Source organism: Rhipicephalus microplus, chromosome 10, assembly GCF_043290135.1.
Source record: "Rhipicephalus microplus isolate Deutch F79 chromosome 10, USDA_Rmic, whole genome shotgun sequence".
In the NCBI taxonomy this organism is placed as follows: Eukaryota; Metazoa; Arthropoda; class Arachnida; order Ixodida; family Ixodidae; genus Rhipicephalus; species Rhipicephalus microplus.
In genome coordinates, this window is record NC_134709.1 from 90,278,807 (window position 1) to 90,296,283 (window position 17,477).

The 17,477-nt window shown below is 41.2% G+C and overlaps 2 protein-coding genes across 2 annotated transcripts in view; one reads left to right on the forward strand and one right to left on the reverse strand.

Annotated features, from left to right (window-relative positions):
• Positions 1-10,374: 10,374 nt before the first annotated feature.
• On the reverse strand, positions 10,375-15,883 carry LOC119181050 (uncharacterized). Its single transcript, XM_037432226.2, has 4 exons — positions 15,632-15,883; positions 14,562-14,651; positions 11,067-11,217; positions 10,375-10,727 (listed from the first exon to the last, which is right to left on the reverse strand). The coding sequence occupies exons 1-4, from the start codon at positions 15,870-15,872 to the stop codon at positions 10,679-10,681; spliced, it is 531 nt and encodes a 176-aa protein (XP_037288123.1). The 5' UTR covers positions 15,873-15,883; the 3' UTR covers positions 10,375-10,678.
• Positions 15,884-16,015: 132 nt separating this feature from the next.
• The window catches only part of LOC119181937 (transforming growth factor-beta receptor-associated protein 1 homolog), a 63,657-nt gene continuing 62,195 nt past the window's right edge, over positions 16,016-17,477 (forward strand). Inside the window, exon 1 of the mRNA XM_037433183.2 lies at positions 16,016-16,449. Coding sequence (XP_037289080.2) covers positions 16,381-16,449 — 69 coding nt within the window. The 5' untranslated portion in view covers positions 16,016-16,380. The remainder of the gene's footprint in view (positions 16,450-17,477) is intronic.

The window sequence follows — 17,477 nt, forward strand, 5'->3', positions numbered from 1 at the left end:
CAGTGCTAACATGACAAAATGGGCCTTGTAGTTCAAGTGCCAATTAAGATTTATTATCTCTTGTCTCCTGTTGCATTGGTTTTCTGATGTACAGTGCAGCTTCTAATTGTGAGTTGTATTTTTTTTCCTGAGTACCTTTTTAACGAAAAAGGATCCACAATGGACATTCGCTTCAGTTTTTAACCGAAGCACGGACTCTGAAACACTCTCCTTTCTATGTTGCCTGAGGCAGCCAGATTACAAATGGCGAGTCCACCGACTGATGACTGAAAAATTGACTCTTAATGCTGTAGCCCTTCTCGGGTGCATATGTAATCACATGCATCAGTTCGCTGGCCCCAAGAGCCTCTTTGAGCTGCACTTGCCAAGCTAAAAATATATATATATATAATATAATACAGGAAGCCAGCATTATGATGAAATTTCTTGCCTAGACGCCTTGTGCCTTTGGATTTTATGTAAGCAGCATGCAGGTCACCACGCATCCCGAGTATTGAAGCAGGCCAATGCATTTTGCTCTTTCAGCCATACTGCAAACTGCCCTTATTTGTGTTTTGTTCTCTTTCAGACAGCTTTGTTAAACCAGGGTAATGCAGCGTAATCAGACATCAGTACTAACACACACTGCCAATTAAGTTTTCCTATCGCTTACTGCTGTGAGATTCGGGGAGAGATGTTTCATTAGCTGGAGCTGTTTCATTTCCGCCAAGTTCACGTAAATGTTTACACCTGCAGAAAAAGTTTATCGTTGTCCTTTTTAACTGTGAATGGTTTGAAATTATTCACCATCATTAGCTTAACTGTAATCTCCAAGCCATGTCACTGAGGTGGTATCAGAGCTTATTGTTGTAGCATGAAGCATCAGTAAGCAGAACTTTTTTTTTTCATGATCTGCCTTTAATATGCACTAGCCGTTATAGTCGAAAGATACATAAGCTGTTCTTAAGAGAAAAATAACCTTTGCGTTTGATGTGCTGGCAAGAGCTTTCTTGTGTCCAAGCGTCATTGTGCGTACAAGCGACTGTTTTTTTTTTTTTTCTTGGCACGCTTATGTTTTGAAATATCAGAGCTCTTGTGATGCGTCAATGACACAGCAGAGTCTCAGTGTAACAGAGTTGAATTTTATTTTTGGTGAATTTTAGATGAATTTTATTTGCATTGAGGCAAGTTTTCCATATGCCTCGGGGCATTTCGTGCAGAGTCTTCAGCAGTTCAGCCAGGCGCAGCGAAGCGCTTGTAAGACGGGAGAAACCTTAATAGTCTGATGTCGAAACGGGGCCCCTTTATTTTCAAGTCTCAATTTTTCCTGTTAACATCTGGAACTACGTTGTTCGCGCATGTTATATCTACCCCGTTGTTGAAGTGTTCTAGAAGTTCTTGGGGATCTGTTTTGACCTGATTTTTGGGGGGCTTGATTCAATGAAGTAGCAATTTTCGAGTGGCCATTGAGCAATTTTCTAGTTATGTATTTGAGTGAATCAATGAAAATTTTCGTCAGTGCATACCAAAATTTCTATTGTTGAGAATCTCACCTGACCAATTTTCTATTAGTAGTCAGGAATGGCTGCTGAAGAACACTCTGTTCTATCCATATGACTCATGAAACACTTGTTACTTGGTCGACAATCTTGGTTGGCATGTAAATGGTGGCCATTGTCGGTTGCTCTAGTATTCACCTCTCGGTTTTTTCGCGAGCGTGTAGGAAAACTGGGTGCATATTCTAAACCAATCGTTTTTTGGCAGTGTCACTTCTAGTGGGGTTCGGTTTGCTCACTTAGTTCAGAAGATACGGGGCGAGAGAGGCCCACATTTGGCAGTTTCTGCGTAGCATAGTCCTCCAGCTCATTACCACAGCATCTATCACGAATGAGATGACAAATTGGTTGTCAACTTCGTGAGAAGGTGCGACTGTCTTGGAAACCGACAGGTTAGGAATGGGGCTGCAACGTCACAGCTTGCTTGCCAAAGCCAGAACATAGCTACAGCATGAATCAAGCCCCTCCCCCCACCCCTCCGCAAGGCCTTCCTTTTCGCCTGTTGCTGCGTGGTTGTCTGAGTTAAGATAAAAAAAAAAGAAGGTGTGTGTTCTCCGTGTGCGTCTCTCGCTTGTTTTACGAAACGTCTGCCGTCTGCTCGTTGTCTTCTCGCGGCCGAGCCAGGCGTCGGTCGGTCCTTTTTATTTTGGGCGTCGCGCATTTCCTCGCGTCAGAGTGCCGGAGGAGATGAGTGGCGCCTGTCGACAATGAGTGTGACTTCTGTAAATGCTGGTTGCCCATGTATAAATGTGTATATATATTCTTTTATGAACATTGTTCCCCCGATACAACCCGTTCGCCCACCTACCTTCTTTCGTTTTCTTTCCCCCGATTCTCCCTCAACCCTGTCCCTGGTGTTATTAATTGAAAGGATGATGGAGAGTGAGAGCAGAAGAGCCTGGCAATAAGAAGCAAACATAGAGTTGAGGTTAAAAAAAAAGGGGAGGGACACCCTTCTTTCTTGTTAGTTGGGGGCAGCAATGTGATAAAAATGAGGGAAAAAGAAATAGATTGTAAGATAATTTCATTTGTTTTCTCTTTTTTATCACTGTGGCCCTTTTATGGAGATTAAGGGAACCTTTTATGGAGATTAATAAACTTACATTTGTGAAGGCAGGATCCGTTAATGTTTGTATTTCTTTTTTGAAGAGAGCGGCAGTAGCGCCTGAATGCATAACAAGCTAACGCGAAACAACCCCAATTGCCTTGTGGATTCCCTCTCCTTTCCTCAATTATCTTATGCATGTTTTGTATGACAATTAGAGACTCTAAAGTATCAAGCTAGATTTTTCTTCTTTAAACTATGTAAATTTTATTGCCTCGATTGGGAATGCTGGCCAGCACTTTTGTGGCAGGTACTGCATATCTGGGGCCTTTTGTCTGGAGTAATCACTCGTGAGGCTTGTTCACACTTGTGATTTGCTCCGGCCGTGCGACCATTTGGCAAAGAAGTGACTCGAGGCGATCAATTTTCAGGCCTGTATGCGACTTGGGTCAAAGCCTTGCGACTGAAGCAGTCCTCGTGAGACTAACCTGGTCACACGACCGGTGCTGGTCGAAGGTGTGAACGAGCCTGTAGCGCTAATGTGGTCTTGCATTCATCTCAACTAGTCATCACTAAAGCGAACACACACTACAGTCTTACCCGAGCTCTGACATACAACTAGCCGTACCAACAGGTTCCAATTACCAGCACACGATACATGTTGCACAATGTAAGTAGCACTCTGGAAGTAATCACATTAGAATTTGACCTCCATTCGAAGCCTTGCTGAGCCTATCTGCTGCTTCAATAACTGCACTGAAACAGAATTCTCGTACGTTGAAACTCAAGTTCTGGTGTGCTGCAGGGTGCGTTGACTGTAGTGACCGGCATATTTCGTGCATTTAATGACTTTGCATCCTGAAAGTTTGCGATGCAGGAGAAGGTGACTGCTACCAGTACCAATCAAATTGCTTGAGGGGAAAATTCGGCCACGAACGATGTTGCACATGGCCATGTACATTGGATACAGGTGAAGCCCTCAAAGATACCTGGATAAAGTTGTGGCCCTGGCGACCACATTTTGATAGGGGCGAAATGATAGAGGCCTGTGTACTCAGAATTAGGAGCACGTTAAATAAATCAATCAATCAATCAATCAAACTTTATTTCAGGAATGCATACATTACGTGAATAAAATTTTACAGTACAGAGGAGGTCCCGAAGTTAGAAAACTGTCGGGGGGACCTCCGTTAGAGAATAAGTAAATTGCGATAACAATGCAGCAAGCAGTGAAAAACACTTTGTACGAATTAAACAAAGAATGGTTAAAATTTTGTAATAACAAGGCAAGAAAAGTTCTGTGCAACAGCAAGTGGTATAGTTAGTAAAAGAAATACTAAAATTAGGAGTAAGGCACGACGGCAGAGTTCTGGTGTGCTGCAGGGGGTTGAAATTTCAATAATTAATAATTATTGAGATTTCTCGAGCCTTACACAATAATGTCCCTCATAACCGTATTGTGATTTGGAGATGTTAAACCTTGTCAATTATTACACTTGGAGCCAAAATAGACAGTCCCAATTGGGATTAGTTAAGAGTGCAGGCTGTATCGATAAGTCCAACAGTGATCAAACTGGCGCTGCTTGTTTCAAGATCGCTGAACAAGTTTTTCTTTGTGTTGGTTAACGTGTCCGACATGTGACACTGATGAAAAATGTCCCTTTTTGACTATACATGAACCGAATGGCACAAACTTCTGCGCACATAGGTGTATTATTCTTTACACAGGTGCTGTTTTCTTTCATTGTCTTAAGATGAGCACTGTGTCCAACGTTAGCCATCGGGCCAGCCATTTGCTTCATTAACGATTGGGTTCAGTGTGGAAGATAGTAACTCATTACACATTCCATGCCTGGTTCTATCGGTCAACGCAGCACTTTTATGGAGCCTTGCAAGGCATGTCCAAAATTTCGAGCTTCTTAAAAGTGAGTTGGGTTGTCAGCGACTGGGAAGTCAAGGCAGCATATAGCATGCCTTTGAAGCGTCCAGCAAGTGGTCATTAGAGATACCTATCTGATCAGGTTGAACCAGATGCAGCAAAAGTTGGTGCTCACGCATTAACTGGCCACTACAAGTGTCATATGTTGCCGGCAAGCACGTATTGCTTGTTCTTCACGTACATACACATTTCAAAATAAAGTGAAACCACACGCAAAGTCTGCATTTATAGTAGTTCCTTGCATCTCTCGCCCAGCTAGCTTGTCCCGTTTTTAATTAAAATGTACAAGTGTAACCTAAATGACGAGAATGGAAATACTTTATGTTATAAAACTGTAAAAAAGTGCATTGTATGGGTACAATTTCAGCAATCATTCCATTTTTTTTAAACTGTGTTGTTGTGCTGGCATTTGTTTTCTCTGCTTACCTTCTTATACATTGCGGGTTATATTTTTGATATTCTCTTATGTTTAATCAAAGCATTTTCGCCTGTGTGACTATTGCTGTGAAGCTTTGCTCTCCTTTATCTTTTTTTTTCTATTTTGTATTTCTCCCAAAAATATTTTTGACCAAAGAATTCCTCCTGCATTTGTGATCTACTTTTATACACGAGATTTTAAAAAATTTCTTGCAAGTGAATTTTGTACACTTATAATTTGACTTGCAGATTTCCCAGTGGTATTCTCACTGTGGCTGGGTAAAAAAAAAACAAACATTGTGACTTTTTGTATTTCACGATGAGTTCTAGTCGCTAAAACGTTCTCAACCGCGTACCAACTGTAACTTCGTCGGTCCGCATTGAGCTAGTCATTTTTGCAATGCAGTGCAATTTCGTTGTAATGAACCCCAGTGTGACTCCGTGTCAAGCACTTTAGTATTGCCCGTATTCTTGCATATGGAATCCTCCCTTGAGATTCATTTTTCACAATGACGCCTGATACAATGCTGTGAGCATCGGCTGGTGCTCGAAAGGTGGCACTGTCCACTCTGCTCGACATTATAACCTGCGAGATGTTTCCGGATTGTATTCAAAGCCTAAGCCTTCAATGAAATAGTGTCTAGTAGTTTTTTGCAACTGCCTACGCTGTTATTCAGATTACACATTTGTGAATCAGTCTTCGAAGCACAGCCATGCTTGCATGTTTTTCGTTTATTTTAACGAAGACAGTTGTTGATGTGACATATGAGGACGAAGTGTAATTTTTCATGGTTCGCTTAATACAAAACAATACGGCTGACTTGCACTGTACTGAAACACTAAGGGGCCACAGATTTTCTTCTTGAATGATCTAAATTTGAATGACTATGAAACCTGTTGTTATGCGTTACTCAATGAGTATGCAAAACGGTAATGAGCATTGGTCATTGCTTAGATCATGAACGGAGAAGAAAGCAGTTCAACTGGGAAACACGTGACCAAGTGGGCGGCCCCTGACAATGTGCACGACAAGCGTGAATGGGAAATGTGCATGCACTTTGATTATTTATGCCCCGTGCTAGCCTGCAACTGTGATTCCCTCTTCCGGGCAGTATGGTAATAGAGGTTGACTGCATAGTAAGCACTTGTTGAATTGGACAACTTTTTTTTCAGCATGCCATCTGCGTAGCAAGCGGCCAAAATTGCGACATCAGTTCAAAATCAACTTTTGAGTCATCCAAGTTTGAATTCGTATGACCCGCAGGTCATGGAATGGAATTCCAGCCGCGGCGGCAGTATTTTCGATGGAGGTGAAAATGCTTGAAGCCCGTGTGGTCAGATTTATAGGTGCACGTTGAAGAATTCCAGGAGGTCGACATTTTCGGAGCCTCCCTCTATGGCGTCTCTCATAACTATATCGTGGTTTTGGGATGTTAAACCCCAACAATTATTGTTATAAAGTCTGAATTGGTGCAAGTCAGCCGTATTAGTTTTTTGAGATTGTTGGCTACGAGACAGTCTGTTTCTTTAAGAAGTCAAGTCGGCCAGGCGGTTGCACATTTGTGGCTCGAAGTGTAAAGTAACCCATGTCTTTCTTTTTCCAGTCAGTGCAAGTTTATAGTAGCGATTCCTTTGATGGTCCTGTGTCTGGGTTTCATGTGTCACTGTATAACCTTCGCATGAAACGTTGAAAAAAAAAAAAAAAGTGGTATGCCTGCAGTGATAGGAGTGTTGCTGTAACTATGTGAACAACTCTGTGAAAATACTACGTTAGGGGAGTGTGAAGAAATAAAAAAAAAGACTTAACAGCGTTCATTTCAGCCTGCTTTCGGAGGACTTCGCACACTGCAACGGCAGGTTTCCTGCTCGATGCATGTGCGAGTGTTGGGGCCTAAGACATGGTGATAGCAGCGCATGTCGTGACGTTTTTTTCTCTGAATCCGTAGGACTGGAAGTTAATGCAAGGATTGTTGAACTTTTAAGTAGAGGCACTGCGGTAGCTCGATATGAAGCCTGCATGAGCGCTTTTTGCTGTATTCGAGAAAACGTCGGCAGCCTACTGTGCATCTGTGCTTGTGTGTATGACACGTGGAGGCTTGAATGCACAAACCACGGTCTGGTTGAAAAGTTTTGAGATGACCCTGTGCTGAGTCCTGAAGTGCGTGCTGTTGTAGTTTGTTACACCTGTTACAACTGCATCATATTCTCCTCTGGTCCTTAAGATGGTGTGCTAACCCCTTTAGTAACTCCTTGATGCCTTACTAAATTGAAGTTGACTCTAAATGTGGGACTCGTTGTTGATCTCTTCCCTATTTCTGTTACCGTGTTAGGAAACATTTGTGCGACATCTACAACTAACATCTCTTAATTAATGACATTAGTTTTTATAAGGGCCTAGCTGAACATTCATTACTCTTTCAGTGTTAATGAATTACTAATTTGAGTGCTAATAAAGCACAAAAAGTTGTAGTTGCTCGCTCTTGTACTTTCAAACTAATCTCTGTAAGGGCCTGAACATAGAAGTCACATCTTTGGAGTTTGTGTAAACTATCTTTAGCAATTGTAATTGAATGAAGACAAACACTGGCTTGGGGGGGGGGGGGGGGGGGGAGGGCAAGCTGCCACATTCTACATTGTGGATAGTCTGACCTGCCGCAGTTTCAAAACTTTTCAACCACGCCCGCCTGCTAGACAAAATTATGTGCATACAGGAATGCTCAGTTCAGGTTCCCCCCCCTAGGGAATTCTAGGAATATACAAGCTGCTGAACTGGGGACCTTTCGTTTCACCTATTTTTATAACCATTGGAATTTGGAAATTACAAGGGAAATGACCAAACATAATTCTGGATATTTTTTTTGTGATAACAGTACCAATATTGTTCCTGACAGCCATCTTCTAACAACACTGAGAGATAAAAACTGCATCCTGCGATTCCTTTTTTTGCCCTGTGCACATTTACTTTTGTCACAGCAGTAGCTTATTTCCTTGCTCTTGTCTGTTAAAAAACTGTTGAGTTGTACAGGATGCTTGGCTGTGTTGGGATGTAGCAGATTAAACTTTGTTAAAAAAAAAAGAAACAGTGAAGTCATTTCTGGCTAGGTGTAACTTTACATTAAAAAAAGTGGAGAGAATAACCTTCCAAGAGCAAACAGCAGCCAACACTTTTCTCTTTTATTTTTAGCTTACCAAGTGTGAAGGACACAACCATAACCATTTCTCCTTCCTTTCACCCACTCTTTCTGTTTTACTGAAAACAATTCCGTTGTGACTAGTTGTAAGGCTTCTTTTCCTAGTTTCAGTGCTGTGGAATAAACAATAAAAAAAAATATAACTTCTTGGTTACCTTGGTTCTTGTCCTAACATCAGTACAGGTAGTAATGGTGTGCTGTTCTAAGGCCTTCAAGTTTAACCAATTAAATGCCACCTGCACCCTTAATTTTCATGCTGTCAAATAAGCAATAAAAATAAGAAAACCAATATTTGGTGACTTGGGTTTCTGTCTTACTGTAAGAGAAGATAGTATTCGCAAGCTATTCTATGACCTTCAAATGTAACCCTTTAAAGGCTTACCACATTCTTAATTTCTTTGCTGTGCAATAAACAATAAAAGCAAAGATGAAAAAAGATGTAACAGTATTTGGTGACCTGTGTTCCTGTCATAAAATGAGAGCAGATGGTTTCTGTGAGCTCTGTGGGGGCCTTTAAGCTTTACCCTTTAAAAGCTTACAGCATCCTTCATTTCTTTGCTGTGTAACAAAGAATAAAAGGAAAGAAATAAAAAAAAATGAGATAGTATTTGGTGACCTGGGTTCCTGTCATAACATGAGAGCAGATGGTTTTGATAAGCAGCGTTCGGGCCTTCAAGTTTAATCCTTCAAAGGCACACAGCATCCTTAATTTCTTTGCTGTGGGTAAAGAATAAAAGAAAGAAAGCAAAAAAGATGAAATAGTATTTGGTGACCTGGGTTCCTGTCATAACATGAGAGCAGATGGTTTCTGTGAGCTGCATTCGGGCCTTCATGTTTAACTTTTTAAAGGCTTACAGAATTCCTAATTCTTATGCTGTATATTAAGCAAAAAGGAAAGAAAAGAAGTACTATTTGGTAACGAGGGTTCCTGTCACGATATAAGAGTATATGGCCCATTGTCGTCCTATGCCTCTTTAATTTGTATGCTGTGAATCAAACAATGAAAAAAAAAAAGATTTTATAGCATGGGTTGTTTTATGATTAGTGTAGATGGTATTGACAAGTTGTTTTAGGGTATTCAGGTTTAACTCTTTCACCTTCAAGTGTGAAGCTGGCCAGCCTTATTTTTTTTCTTTTTTTTGTCCATTTTTCCCTTTCTATTTCAATTTTCTTCCCCTTTTTATTGCTCGCTTGCTCCTCCTTTTTCAATTTTTATATGTGATCTTTTCTGCGTTACACCAAGCCACAACAGCATACGAAAGCCCTGGCTCCTGTAGTGCGCTGCACTGAATATCATCATCAAGGCACTCAAAGAAGAAAAGGAAGAAGACCTCTTTGGCACGAGCGCACGCTGAATATGCCCTACAGATGTCTATGCTACATGTCGTTTCACCTGCATTTCACCAAGCCACGATGACAGCATACGACAGGCCTGGCCCCTCAAGAGCTCCGCACTTTAAATAATTCACTAACCTGGGTTCTTTTCCAGACGAAGAAGCAGATGGTTGATTCTTAGGGCCTTAATGTGTTAAAGGCCCATTGCAACGATAACGCACTTTTACAAATTAATTGTAATTGTATGGAGCATATACCACAAAAGCAAGTTCAGCAATTCTGCAGGAATGTTCATGGCTCTCACTTCGAAGGTCATGCCTTTGCCATACATCACTACTGTAAAGTGATAACGGCAATGTTTTATCAGCTCTGGTTAAAAAAAACAACTTTCATGTGTCGAACTTGTATAGAGACACCTCTTATCCACATTTTCCTAAACTACATGTTTAATGTGTAGTTTGCCCGACAAAAAGAACATTTATGGCTGGTTTACTTTTTACATGACAAAGGTCACACGACAATTCATTGAGTGTCACTATTTTCGTCTCATTTTTTAGTTGGTCATACCGGTGCAGGAAGCCAACTAATATTTTGAAGGATGCAGACCCGAGTTGCAATGTGCTTCAGTGTTGATTACAAGGCATCTTTGAGGAACAGTGACAGAAAATAAGCTGACAAGTTGCCAAGAATGAAATAGTGTGACTTATACAGAGTGAATAGAAGCACGAAACAGTTCTAGTGCTATCCATTTGCTCTCTCCACTTTACATTGCACTGTGTTATCTTTGACAGTACGACTAGTTTCAGTGCAAGAATAGTATTAGTACTTGCAACTGCTAAGAATTTCTTTGGCCTTAGCTGAAAATCTTAGAGCAGGCTTGGAACTTGCCACAAGAACAAAGAATAGCACACCTACATAGCAAAAATAATTTAATTCAAGAGCAAGCAAGTATGTCAGAACACAAACGATTTACGCACAACAGTCGCCCACCGAGTGTAAAACGCTTAACGTAATAAAAGCTGTGGTGTTTCCAGCAAGTGAGTTTGGTGCGACATGTGACACGCCCACAAGCCAGATGCACTAGAGAAGGTCGGAGGCACCGAGATTTGCAGCGACATATCGAACAGCTTGGCACCACGATCTAATTTCATAAGTAGCGGTCCAAACATAGTGGATATTTACACTATTTACAGAGACTCCACAATTTCCTAGAAGGCTAGTTTCCACACGATAGACATGTTGCGTATTCACCTTGTTGAGTATACCTGAAAGTGAAAAAGGAAACGTTTTCAAGGACACCACACCAAGCTTGAGCATTACAAAATATTGAGGAGCTATTCCACTTTATGAACATTATTACCAGTGAATTTGGTTTTTGCTTACATCATAAATCAGCTAAATAAATTTATTCGAGGCGGGTGCCGCTTCGGCATGTCATTTTGCACAGCTACAAGTCAGGGTACAGGCACCATTACGACTTATTAATCTACATGTTATTTTGGAATTTCCTAAGTGCCCCTTTATATTACAGATTAAGACCTTTTCACCCAGAACAACTACTTTTCGTGAAACTTAACGCAACGTTTGTAAAATAAAGCGCTCACCTTAGCACAGAACATAGGGTGCAATAAGGTTTCTCGCAGGATGCACACATTCGAGTGCAAGAGTCGCAAGATGGTCTATCACAGAAGGTGCAGCTCGTCTTGGTTGTACAGTTTCGATGGCATGCACCGCACTGCTGAGGTTGTGTGTCCACTAAAACAAAACAAGCAAGAAATAAAAAAACTGTACACAAGCAGCATTAATCCTGTTTACTTCAGGTGACCAGTCTGCATTTTCCTTATGCATACATAATGCTTTGCAGGTACGTTCAAATAGTAATTTCCAAGATAAGATTAAACATTTCATTGATCACATGGAAACCTTGCTCACTTTCATTGTAAGTGGTATACAGGAGCACGTGGTACACAGGAGGAAGTCCCATAGTCAAGAGACTGCATCGGGACCTCCAGTACAAAATAAAATCAGGTAAAAAGCACATCATAGTAGCAAAAGTAGCGAAATCAGTCACTTAAGAAACATAACATTCATATAAAAATAATCTGCTTTTAACATATCGCTGCAAAACAAAAATGACAAGAGAAGAGGGGAAAAAAAAAACAAGTAATACAACAGTGAGATGATCTATACCCAAAATACACGGAACACCAAAGCACATGTATCCTAAATGAAAGACACAGTAACTCTTTCGTTATTCAGAACGAAGTAAGTGCATTTTTAGTTCCTTCTTTAAATGATGTAATGGTCTTGAGGTTTTCATGATAAGTGGAAGAGTTTTCCAAAGTGAAATAGAAGTGAATGCTACAGTTGGCTTCCCGTAGTTAGTCTGAATTTTGGGTAAAAGAAAATTGTTGTTCATCGTGAACCGAGTAGTGCTATAGATGATGAGATTAGATGATGAGATTAGATGATGAGAAAATGGCTGGCGGAAGTTAGTGATTTATAAGCTTGTAGAAAAAAATACCTAGATTGTATTTAGTGAGTTCAATTATGGTGAGAATGTTATTCTAGCGTAGTAGTCATTTGGCATTGGAGAGACGTGGGCTGCAAGTAATTATTCTTATAGCATGGTTCTGGACAATCTGGACGGACGCAATATGAGTATTGTATGTACTTCCCCAGCATGTTATACCATAAGTGAAATGAGAATGGATGAATGAGTGATAGAGAGACCGCAATGCGGTGCGTGAGAAGTAGGAGCGCATTTTAAGGAGGACGCATATACTATAGGCTATTTATTTTTCGACGTTAGCAATATGACTCTGATATTTTAGGTTACTATCCAGAAGAATCTCTAAAATAGAGGAACTTGGGCGATGAAAGAGGCAGTGAGGACCAACACTAATATGTGGTATTGATTACGCTGATGTGAATTGAATACAATAAATTTGGTTTTAGTAGCATTGATGGATAACATGTTGGTATTACACCACTTTAAAATATTATCTAAATCAGCATTCAAAATATTAACAAGAGATGAGATATCTTTATGCGAGGTGAATTTAGTCGTATCGTTGGCGTACAGAATGCACTGGAATGAAGAAAGACAATTAGGTATAATTGATATAAATCAAAAACAAAAGTGGCCCCAGAATAGAGCCTTAGGGCACACCGATGTTAGTAGTTCGCTGTCGAGAATAAATGCCTGATATAGAAACAACTTGAACTCAGTTATATAAAGTAGCTTTTTATTAGTGAAAGAGCGGGTCCACAGACGCCAATTGACTCGAGTTTAGTGAACAGAATATTATGATTTATACTGTCAAAAGCTTTTCTTGAATCGATGAATACTGAGGCAACTAGAAATCCTTCGTCGATTAACGTTTTTAGCTGATCGGTCAGATGAATAAGCGCCATGTCAGTTGAATGTCCATGGTAGAACCCAAACTAACAAGAAGAGAGGATTTTAAACTTAGGGAGGTATTTTGTTAACCGTGTTTCAATTCGTTTCTCAATTACTTTTCCAAACATCGGCAATATAAAAATGGGTTGGTAGTTATGTAATAAAGATCTGTCGCCTTTCTTTAGTACAGGTATCACTTTGCCATGCTTAAGTTCACGAGGAAATATACCATTTTTAAATAATAAATTAACAATAAATGAAAATATATCATCTATTAGGTGCATGATAGATTTAATCTTAGCTGAATGAATCTTGTCTATTCCAGCACTTGTCAATGTTAAATTATGTATTACAGCAATAATTTCGTCCATTGTAGTAGGAAATAAGAAGTATGAGTGGGGTAAACGACTCATGTGGATAATTTCTGAAGGAGAATTTGAATTATCTGGGAAGAAGAAAGTACTGAAATCCTCAGCTATATCGGAAAGACAATCGTGTTCTATTCCGTGAATTAAAATTCAACGTACCTCGTCTTGCCGCGTGTTTCTATTTAAGAAGAAATTGACAATCTCCCATTTCTTTTTAGCGTTGCTGGTCGCCTGTAAGATTCTTTTTTTAAAATAAAACTTTTTTGCAGCTTTATGTTTGCAGTTAAGAGTATTACATAGGTTCCTGTAACGGGAACGTAATTTCTCGTCAAATGGTTGTTCTTTAGTTTTTCCCATATAAATTATCTCTTTTGCGCATTTCCACTAATAGCTGTTGCGAGATCCACGAATTGTGAGAAAAAGCAACAATTTTTTTTTACATTTCTCTTTGAAGGTGAACTTTCTTAAATGTGATGTAATTAGCGAAATAAATGTTGAAAACGCTTTCTGTGGATCGTTCATTGACTTAATTTCAGACCAACGGCCGTTGCTAACACGGCCGTTGATAAAGATGGCTTCATAACGGCCGTTATGAAGCCATCTTTATCTAAGATATATCTGGTGTGAGAAGAGGTACAAGGGAGTAGATTAGTTTTGAAGCATAAGACGATTGGGTAATGATCACTAATGTCTACGTGCAAATGTGTACAGCACTCTGGAGTTGAAACGCGACATAATGGCTAAGTAATGCGGTTACTTCTGTTTTCGGTATCTAAGTTTGCCTTTTAGTTTGCGAAGTAAGTGTTCAACTTGAACACTTACTTCAGAATAACATTACCTTTAGCCACCAGATTCGTAGCAAGATTACGTGATTACCTCGATCCGCTGTGCATAAGGGTTGTTACACCAAAAGTTTTATATTTGCCTTTTGATTCGTGAGCACTGTACATACATTGCTATTCACCAAGCAGAGGTTACAGCTGTAACCTTCCAACAAATTTTGTTGCAAGGGCATGGACAAATCAAATTTCTCCTGACTTTAATCATTACTGCTGGTCTCCTGTTAGCATCATACTTGATTTTTTAGTACATTGGCAGAATTTTTAACTGCTCCATGCATAATCTGCCTGAACCAGTGATTAAAAGATGTGTTCAGTCAGAATTGTAAACAATGCAAGGTAAGAAAAAGGTATAAAAAGCATAGCGCTACCACAGACATTCTGATCTTTCTTTCGTTTTTGCTGTTCCCATTCATTTAAGCTCGAAATGAAAATCTAAAGAAACCAAATGCATGGCACCATGGAACCGGTGGTTGTGCTCTAGCTTACTTGTGGCAGCTTCATTGGCCTGTCCCCTTTCAGGCTTTGCATTTTCGTGACGCTGATGGGACGCAGAGTACAGCATCCTCAACGTTCTAGCTGAAAGCAGAAACAAAAGAAAGCAGGTAAGGTAAGGAGAGTGCTTTTCTTTGACTGCAGTAGACAGTAGGAAGATTCCGGGCAAAACTTTTCACTCATACCGTGATACTTTTCTAAGAAGTCAAAGTGCGACAGTGACATAGAGGGAAAAAAAAACTATGAGCAAGCATTACGTACAGACGGAATAACACCTGTCTGTAGCGGCGGAGCGCACGGCTATGTCACTTGTCGTTCACAGCTGCTGCCTCGTTTATGCTTGAGTTACAGCAAAAGGTCCTAGCATGCAATATGACTATTTTATGTATCATTACGACGTCGGTCCTTGTATAGTTCCTTTAAAAAAAAAAAAAAAGAGGACAGCTGACGCGGCCGGCCGGTTGCTCAGACACATGTGATTCCGCCTGTACGACGGTGCGCCGTACTTCCTAGTGCGCTGCAGAAATGAGGGTCATCTCCTCATTTGAACCACTACACATTTTAACGTTTAAGAAGAGGCGTCGAAGCGAATGGATAGGCAGGTCGGAGTGCTTGCTCACTTCTGTCGTGCGCTTCACAACAACTCATGACAGTGACCGTTCGCTGTCATCGACATATGCCGTTCATGCGCCCCAGTGGAGCGAGAGAGTGAAAGCACACGTCTGTAAGACGCGAAAGTGTGCTGGTAAACTATCGGAAGTCATTCCTGTATTCTCGTTCCATAAGTCGTTCATGCATTTCACTCAGCGCGACTACCTTGCAGTATCGAAAGCCTATCAACGAAGCGCAGCAGCATGACCGTGAATGCCACCATGGAACGTACCGTCAGTGGACAGTAGACTCGAAGTGAAACTGAGTGAAACACCACTGATATTACAACTATAAAGCCTCATTACACACGCACTGCTTAAGTTTAAGCCTTCATTTTACGCTTCGTGAAAAGACGCACGCAGAGCGAAGCATAAAAAGCGCAACGGCAGATTTAGGTCGTGAAGGCAACTCACAGTAGACGGCCGACATGCGCTTTTCACAATTCTTCTCCACTTCTCTTTCGGAGGCGAAAATTTTGCTCTGAATGGGGACGTCGTCCGCGAAAGGGTTTGCCCTCTTCATCGCGAATGCACGAAAATACGTCGAAAACGCGCACACAAAGCGAGAAACACACGAACAGTGGTTACAGGGAGCACTATTGCGAAGTTGGCGAAGTACCGAAATTTTCCCGCTCGCGCTATTTTTTCGCCCCATTGGATTTAGTCGGCAGGCTAACCAACTTCTTATCGACTGAAAAATTGGATCGTAAGTCGGATGACGTTGGATTTGCACGCAGCCGCGAAGCCGCACGGTGGCCACACAGAAACCAAACAACTCGGCCCGTGAAACGCCCGTGAATGCGGGCGGTTGCGACGGTGCCCATCAGGCTCGTGTGTATGCGTAGCCGCGTCCGAAATACGCGGTCGATTACCCGCTTTGCCGATTTTACAACTGGCTGGGGGACAGATTTGCGAGTGCAAAGCGCGACGGTGCTTTCCGAGCGGGCAGCGTTGCCGAAACGAGCCTGACAGCCGGCGGGAGAAGAGGGTGTATCCGACGACGGGCTGTCTACCACACCATTGAGCGGATCGTAACCTGCAGCATGTAATCTCGCGCCGTCGGGCCATCGGCTTGCGCTGCAGAGTTCACAACTTGGCTTTGCTCGAAGAAATGAAGAGAAGAGTGGCAGAATTGTCGCGATGAACCCTGTCCAGTCTCCAGGATGAGTTTGAAGGCCTTCGACTTGGTTCCGCTTAGCGAACGTGTATCGACTGGTGCAGCGACAACCGAGGTATTCTGCTGAACGCCGAACAGCGCTTTCGAACTGTTCACGCCCGCTTAAAGCAACCTTCCCCACTCTCAGACCACCCGTACACTTTGCTGGCGTGCGGGCGTGAATGATGTGCAGAGTGGTGTTGTTTTGTCAGGTGAACGCCGGCCGGTACATGTTGCGTACAAGCGAACGTAGCATTGTCCGGCCGTGTAAACATAAATGAAACTCCGAACTAGCACGGCTTTCGTACCATATCGTTCGGGATGTACGGGCCTGCCTTACACATACAGCCAATTTTTGCTGAGATGAAAGATTAACAGCGATTGGTTCCACGTTTTTCTGTGCTAAAAAAAAATAGAGAGAACCGATCGCAAAGTGCTGTTAAAAACACGAGCTGTTGATTGAACAGTGATCAATTTCGATGGATTATGTACACTCCTTCAGTGCCATTAAGGTGTCTCAGAGTACTTGAGATTTGTTTGCTTAGGAACGCATTCATTCATCTACACTGGGCTGTGATGCAGTTAAGACAATAATCACTGTTTGCATGAAATTTCTTCCGATGTTGCACACCACACAGCAACCATACATTGATTACATTAAGGAAATGCCTAGCAATAAACTATGTTACCACTTACTTGAGTCGAGGATTGCGCCATCAAGATTTCCACACTTAGTTCTTACAACTGCTGCCAAGGCTGTGCAAAGATACTTGGAAATTGTATCGCAGTACGATACAAAATACTCGGGCAAAAATTATTTAAAATACAGATACAGAATACTTTAGGTCTAATTGTATCTGACACAATAATTCCCAACCGCAAGTTAAGATGCTTAATGAATTCGAAAATTAGCTATTATAGTTCTATATAATGATGCAGCAAAGGTCTATGTATAAATGTGTTCACATGAAAACTTTTTAACTGTGACCAACATTATTCAATTTTAAGGAAATGCCTCTTAGTATCACAACATTTGTGTCTTTCTTGCTCAAGGTATGTTAGTTTCATTCTGAAACAAGTTATTGGGATTTGTTTAGCTGGCTA